This window comes from Lampris incognitus, chromosome 2 (assembly GCF_029633865.1).
Source record: "Lampris incognitus isolate fLamInc1 chromosome 2, fLamInc1.hap2, whole genome shotgun sequence".
Classification (NCBI taxonomy): domain Eukaryota; kingdom Metazoa; phylum Chordata; class Actinopteri; order Lampriformes; family Lampridae; genus Lampris; species Lampris incognitus.
The window spans coordinates 148212229-148219540 of record NC_079212.1 but is presented as its reverse complement, the minus strand read 5'-3'; the positions used below and the strand labels follow the sequence as shown (position 1 = coordinate 148219540).

The window sequence follows — 7312 nt, the reverse complement described above, 5'->3', positions numbered from 1 at the left end:
GACCACGGTGACGCTGTCATGGCAACAGACGCCGTTTTGACTTTCACCCAACAAGACTTGTTGGAGGGGCGCCTGGCCTACCACCACCATGCCAGCCGTGAGCTGTCGGACAGCTTAAACCTGACGGCGAGAGTGAGGGAGAGGAGGGCGGAGGAAGGGAGAGAGAGAGGGAGGAGGGAGGCGCATTTGGACATTGGGGTTGGGGTGAAGGTTTTCCTGGAGAGCCACCACAGGCCTCCAACAGTCCTCAGCAAGGGCCCCCTGGTGGTGGAGGAGGGACATAACGTCTCAATAAGCAGAGAACATTTAGAGGTTAGACAGCTTCGAGATTTATTTATACAAAACTTTATTAATGCACAGCGCTTCATAAGTTAAACAGCAATACTTTTCTCATAAGGCCAAGTAAAAATGTCCAAAAAATACATGTACAGAATAGAGAACTTGCAGTATAATTATTGCATAAAGGTAATCATTACTGTTATTGTTATTGTTATTATGTGAAGTATATTATGTAGTTCAAACGTTTTGTTTCTTTTTCTTTCACCAGGTGGTTCATGAGGAAAGCCAGCCATCACAAATCATTTTCTCTGTCCAAAAACCGCCGTCTTTTGGTTACCTTCAGAAGACTTGGTCTGTGGGGGAGAGAGGAGGAAGACGCAACCAGAACCAGGTAGCCATGTACACTCCCCTTTAACACTGACAGAATCATGCTCGGCACTTTAGAACCAGAGGTCAGACACACGAACAAAATATACAGTGGTTTGGCACAACTGTCTTGATGTTCAGTGTGAACGACTTCCTTGAATCAAAATCAGAATCAGTTTTATCTGGATATGCTAATTATATATCCAGTTAATGAACATTTATCGATTCAACTTTTTCCAAAACCAGAAGACAGAGCGCCACTGTGTTGGAGTTCTCCCCGGGGGATGAGAGGGTCGCCTCTATACGACTGCAAGTCACTGGGGGGAAGGCTCTGACTGCATGGGATAGCAGTTTGGAGCATCCGGCCTTCTTGGACTCTCTGGGTGGTGTCCTGGATAGGGCTCCGCCTGGGGACTCTATAGTTCTGCTGGGGGACTTCAATGCTCACGTGGGCAATGATGGAGAAACCTGGAGGGGCGTGATGGGAGGAACGGCCTCCCCGATCTGAACCCGAGTGCTGCCTTGTTATTGGATTCTGTGCGAGTCATGGATTGGCCATAACAAACACCATGCTCGAACATAAGGTAGTTCATAAGTGTGCTTGGTACCAGATCACCTTAGGCCGAAGATCGATGATAGACTTTGTGGTCGTATCATCAGATCTGCGGCCGTATGTTTTGGACACTTGGATGAAGAGAAGAGCAGAGCTGTCAACTGATCACCACTTGGTGGTGAGTTGGATCAGATGGTGGGGAAAGCTGCCGAACAGACCTGGTAAACCCAAACGTGTAGTGAGGTTGAACTGGGAAAGTCTGGCAGAGGCCCCTGTCCGTTCAACTCCCACCTCCGGAAGAAGTTCCAGTGTATCCCGAGGAAGGCTGGGGACATGGAGTCTGAGTGGGCCATGTTTGAAGCCTCTATTGCAGATGTGGCAGGTTGGAGCTGTGGTCATAAGGTCATCAGTGGCTGTCGAGGGGGCAACCTGAGAACCCACTGGTGGCACTGGCATTGAGGGAAGCCGTCAGGCTGAAGAAGGAGGCCTTTTGAGCTTGGTTGGCCCAGGGGTGTCCTGAAGCAGCACACAGGTACCAGGAGGCCAGAAGGGCTGCGGCTTCGGTGGTCACGGAAGCAAAAACTCAGGTGTGGGAGGAGTTCGGCGAGGCTATGGAGGAGGACTTTCGGTTGGCCTCAAGGAAGTTCTGGCAAACCATCCGGCAACTCAGGAAGGGGAAGCAGGACTTCACTCAGGCTGTGTCCAGCCGGGGAGGGGAACTGCTGACCCGAACTGGGGATGTTGTCGGGCAGTGGAAAGAACACTTTGAGGAGGTCCTGAACCCAGCTAACACGTCCTCAATGGAGGAGGTAGAGTCTTGAGCCTCGGGGGAAGCCCCACCCATATCCCTGGCAGAGGTCTCTGAGGTAGTTAAGAAGCTCCTCAGTGGCAAGGCACCGGATTTGGATGAGATTCGCCCTGAGATGCTGAAGGCTCTGGACATTGTTGGGCTGTCTTGGCTGACACGCCTCTTCAGTGTTGTGTGGAGATCAGGGACAGTACCTGTGGAGTGGCAGACTAGGGTGGTGGTTCCCATATTTAAAAAAGGGGACCGAAGGGTGTGCTCCAATTATTGGGGCATCACACTGCTTAGCCTCCCTGGGAAAGTCTACTCTAGGAAGCTGGCAAGGAGGCTCCATCTGATTGTCAAACGTTGGATCCAGGATCCAGGAGGAACAATGCAGACTCCATCCTGGCCGTGGAACAACGGACCAACTCTTCACCCTTGCGGAAGTACTGAGGGAGGCATGGGAGTTTGACTAGCCAGTCTACATGTGTTTTGTGGACTTGAAGAAGGCTTAAGACCATGTATCCTGGGGCACTCTGTGGGGGGTACTGCGGGAGTATGGGGTATCAGGGCAGTTGCTATAAGCCATCCGGTCCTTGTATAACCAAAGTGAGAGCTGTGTCCGCATTCTTGGCACAAAGTCAAAAATGTTTTTGGTGGGTGTTGGACTCCGCCAAGGTTGTCCCTTGTCTCCGATTCTGTTTGTGATATTCATGGACAGGATCTCAAGGCGCAGCCAAGGTGAGGAGTGTGTCCATCTTGGGAACCTCAGAATTGCATCTCTGCTCTTCGCAGATGATGTGGTTTTGTTGGCTTCATCAGAACGTGACCTCCAGCACGCACTGGGGCGGTTTGCAGCTGAGTGTGAAATGGCCGGGATGAGAGTCAGCACCTCCAAGTCTGAAGCCATGGTTCTCTACTGGAAAATGGTGGATTGCTCCCTCCGGGTTGGGGATGAGATGTTGCCTCAAGTGAAGGAGTTCAAGTATCTCGAGGTCTTGTTCACGAGTGAGGGTAGGATGGAACGGGAGATTGACAGGCGTTTTGGTGCAGCATCAGCAGTAATGCGGATGTTGTACCAGACCTTTGTGGTGAAGAGGGAGCTGAGCCAGAAGGCAAAGCTCTCAATTTACCAGTCAATCTTTTTCCAACCCTCACCTCTGGTCATGAGCTTTGGGTAGTGACCAAAAGGGTGACATCGCGGATACAAGGTCTTGAAATGAATTTCCTCCATAGGATGTCTGGGTTCAGCCTTAGAGATAGGGCGAGGAGCACGGAGGGAGCTCGGAGTAGAGCTGCTGCTCTTTCACGTTGAAAGGAGCCCGTTGAGTTGGATCGGGCATCAGATTAGGATTCCTCCTGAGCGCCTTCCTTTGGAGGTTTTCCGGACACGTCCAACTGGGAGGAGACCACAGGGTAGACCCAGAACTCACTGGAGGGACTACATGTCCAATCTGGCCTGGGAACGTCTTGGGATCCCCCAGGAGGAGCTGGAGGGCGTTGCTGGGGAGAGGGACGTCTGGAGTGCCCTACTTAGCTTGCTGCCACTTGCGACCCCACCCCGGAGAAGCAGCTGATGATGAGATGAGATTAAATACAGTCAAATGACTGGTCACCGTCTGCTTCCTCTCTCCCACAGGAACCTGGAGAGTATCCAATCACCCTCTTTACCCAGGAGGACATCAACCTTGGATTGGTGCTCTACAAACACCAGGAACCAGGAAGCTTCAATGACTCCGTCTTATTGAATGCCACCAATGGATTAACAGAGGTGGGGCCAATCAGGTTGGAGGTAGACGTCGTCCCTACCCTCCTCCCCCTACAGGTAAAAAGTGTTTATCAAAAGAGCTTTCATGTTGATACACATGGCTTTGTGGAAAATATTCTTCCTAGATTTTTACTGCGAATTTCCCCGTAGCTACATGCTCCGAGGACTTCAGACCTTGCCTGTCAAATGATCCCTGAAGACATTTACTCTGCTTCCATCCATTCATTTTTATTCTTATACTGTATTTCGTTTTAGTGTTGTTGAGTTTCTCCATTTTTCATCCCAATTCATCATGTCCCTCTTCTTCTGTGGTCCCACCACACCATCACACTATCACATCATCATCACATCATATCACACCATCAAACTACCATCGCACCATCATCACACCAGCATCACACCAGCATCACACTGCTATCACATATCAGCGTCACACTGTATCAATAAAAACATGCTACCACAAACGTTCAGGGCAATCATTGCAAACAAAGGATTAAGGGAGATGTTTACTATATTGGCAAAGCAACATAATTTTTAATTATAGGAGTCCAAAGTAAAGCTCGTTTCATTAGAAAATGGTCCAAAACACAGTCTTTGCTCAAACTGAATTACTTTCAAATTGCCAAAATGCACAACACAAGACATCAAAAACAGCAATAACAGCAAAATGTGAAGGTCAGCAAAGCATTGCAATACAGAGGAAAAAAGAAAGACACTCCCAATGGGCTGATCTCACCATGTGTGGAGATGAGGTGGGCCAACCAGGCCCGAGACAATCCTGTGTGTGACTGTATGTTTGAGGGAAATCACCATTTAACCAGACTTAAAAGTATTCTAGGCCAGACTGACACCACAACTACCAACATCTATACAAAATACAATGAATTGCTTTTAGGTAGAGGCTTGTTGCTGTTCCACCAAACAACAGTTTCCCCTCTCGTTCCTGTCTTTCCACTTCATTGTGCTTGCAGAACCACTTCAAACTTTCCCTCCACTCCAGATCCCCTGATCATTGCAGCTCAGGCTACAGCCACTCACTCTTGTCATTTACAAGTTATACGTGTAAGAGCAACATCAAGGTTATGCTTAAACTTGCCACAATAAACCTATTTTAATAGTTTTAGATGTGCAACATCTTGTAGTGTGACAGCTCCCATCAGGTTAAGCTTAGGGTTAGTTTGAGGTTAAGGTTAGGTGACCATTAACTAAAGTTGCAATGGTCATGTGTACTATTCACAGAGGGTTGGGGAATAGTTGGTGACAGATGTACTCTTAGCCCCCCCCCCGGTTCAGGGATGGTCATTCCCTCTTCACATAGATGGCCTCTCTGACTCCCCGTTCAAACCAGCGTTCCTCCCTATCAAGGATGTGCACATCCTCATCCCTGAAAGAGTGGCCACTGGTCTGTAGATGGTAGACTGTGGAGTCCTGGTCTGTAGATGGTGTAGACTGTGGAGTCCTGGTCTGTAGATGGTGCAGACTGGTGAGGCCTGGTCTGTAGATGGTGTAGACTGTGGAGTCCTGGCCTGTAGATGGTGTAGACTGTGGAGTCCTGGCCTGTAGATGGTGTAGACTGTGGAGTCCTGGCCTGTAGATGGTGTAGACTGTGGAGTCATGGTCTGTAGATGGTGTAGACTGTGGAGTCATGGTCTGTAGATGGTGTAGACTGTGGAGTCCTGGCCTGTAGATGGTGTAGACTGTGGAGTCATGGTCTGTAGATGGTGTAGACTGTGGAGTCCTGGCCTGTAGATGGTGTAGACTGTGGAGTCCTGGTCTGTAGATGGTGTAGACTGTGGGGTCCTGGCCTGTAGATGGTGTAGACTGTGGAGTCCTGGCCTGTAGATGGTGTAGACTGTGGAGTCATGGTCTGTAGATGGTGTAGACTGTGGAGTCCTGGTCTGTAGATGGTGTAGACTGGAGTCCTGGTCTGTAGATGGTGTAGACTGTGGAGTCCTGGTCTGACGTGTTAGCTCTCCTGTGTTGTGCCATCCTCTTGGCCAGCATCTGTTTAGTTTCCCTGATGTACAAGTCCCAGCAACCCTCCTGACACTTAACAGCTACACTGCATTGCTCTGTTTGTGTCGGGGACCTGATCCTTGGGGTGGACCAACTTCTGGCACAGAGTGTTTTGGGGTTTGAAAGCAACTGAGACGCGGTGTTTGGAAAATACATGTCTCAGCTTTTCCGACACTCCCGCCACATACAGACTCACCACTGGTTTACACTTAGACAGCTGGTGTCCTTCTCCTCTCTTCGATGGGCTGCTGCACTGTTTGGGGTCTTCCTGGCTTTGACAAACGCCCAGTTAGGATAACCACACTTAACCAGGGCCTGTTTAATGTGGGATTTCTCCCCTTCCCCGGCCGCTGTGTTGGTGGGGACGTTGTCAGCTCGGTGGTCCAGCGTCCTGATGTCTCCTAGTTTGTGCTGCAGTGGATGATGAGAGTCAGACCTTAAGTACTGATCAGTATGTGTTGGTTTACGGTAAACATCAACAATCACTTGTCCCCCATCACCAGTTGTAATGTCCCAGTGTAGGAAGACTACCCTGTCATGTTCCACATCCTCCTGGTGAACTTGATGTGGTGTCCACAGAGTTAAGAGTAAGTCAAGTTAAATTCCTTTGAACTCTTGCTGGTACCCTTCTGTCACAAATCACTCCTGACACTCTTCTCCACCCACTCCACCCTGCCTTCACTCTCTTCTTCACCTCTCTCCTGCACTCCCCATTACTTTGGACAGTTGACCCCAAGTATTTAAACTCATCCACCTTTGTCACCTCCACTCCTTGCATCCTCACCATTCCACTGTCCTCCCTCTCATTCATGCATAGGTATTCCGTCTTGCTCCTACTGACTTTCATTCCTCTTCTCTCCAGTGCATACCTCCACCTCTCCAGGCTCTCCTCAACCTGCACCCTACTCTCACTACAGATCACAATGTCATCCGCAAACATCATAGTCCACGGAGACTCCTGCCTGATCTTGTCCATCAACCTGTCCATCACCATTGCAAACAAGAAAGGGCTGAGAGCCGATCCTTGATGTAATCCCACCTCCACCTTGAACCCATCTGTCATTCCAACCGCACACCTCACCACTGTCACACTGCCCTCATACATATCCTGCACCACTCCTACATACTTCTCTGCAACTCCCGACTTCCTCATACAATACCAAACCTCCTCTCTCGGCACCCTGACAGAGTATCTACTACTACTACTACTGCTACTACTAGTAATTTCGGCTGCTCCCGTTAGGGGGCGCCACAGCAGATCATCCGTTTCCATCTCTTCCTGTCTGCGTCTTCCTCTGTCACACCAGCCACCTGCATGTCCTCCCTCACCACATCCATAAACCTCCTCTTTGGCCTTCCTCTTCTCCTCTTCCCTGGCAGCTCCATATTCAGCATCCTTCTCCCAGTATACCCAGCATCTCTCCTCCATACATGTCCACACCATCTCAATCTAGCCATATGCTTTTGACGTATGCTTTCTCTAAACCCACAAAGACACAATGTAACTCCTTCTGACCTTCTCTCTACTTCTCCATCAACATTC

General features: G+C 49.5%; 1 protein-coding gene across 1 annotated transcript in view; it reads left to right on the top strand.

Moving 5' to 3' along the window:
- The window catches only part of LOC130133072 (chondroitin sulfate proteoglycan 4-like), a 67912-nt gene that overhangs the window by 21852 nt on the left and 38748 nt on the right, over positions 1 to 7312 (top strand). Inside the window, exons 9-11 of the mRNA XM_056301918.1 lie at positions 1 to 312; positions 548 to 656; positions 3635 to 3810. The exon at positions 1 to 312 is cut by the window's left edge and continues 180 nt beyond it. Of these exons, the coding sequence (XP_056157893.1) occupies positions 1 to 312; positions 548 to 656; positions 3635 to 3810 (597 nt within the window). The remainder of the gene's footprint in view (positions 313 to 547; positions 657 to 3634; positions 3811 to 7312) is intronic.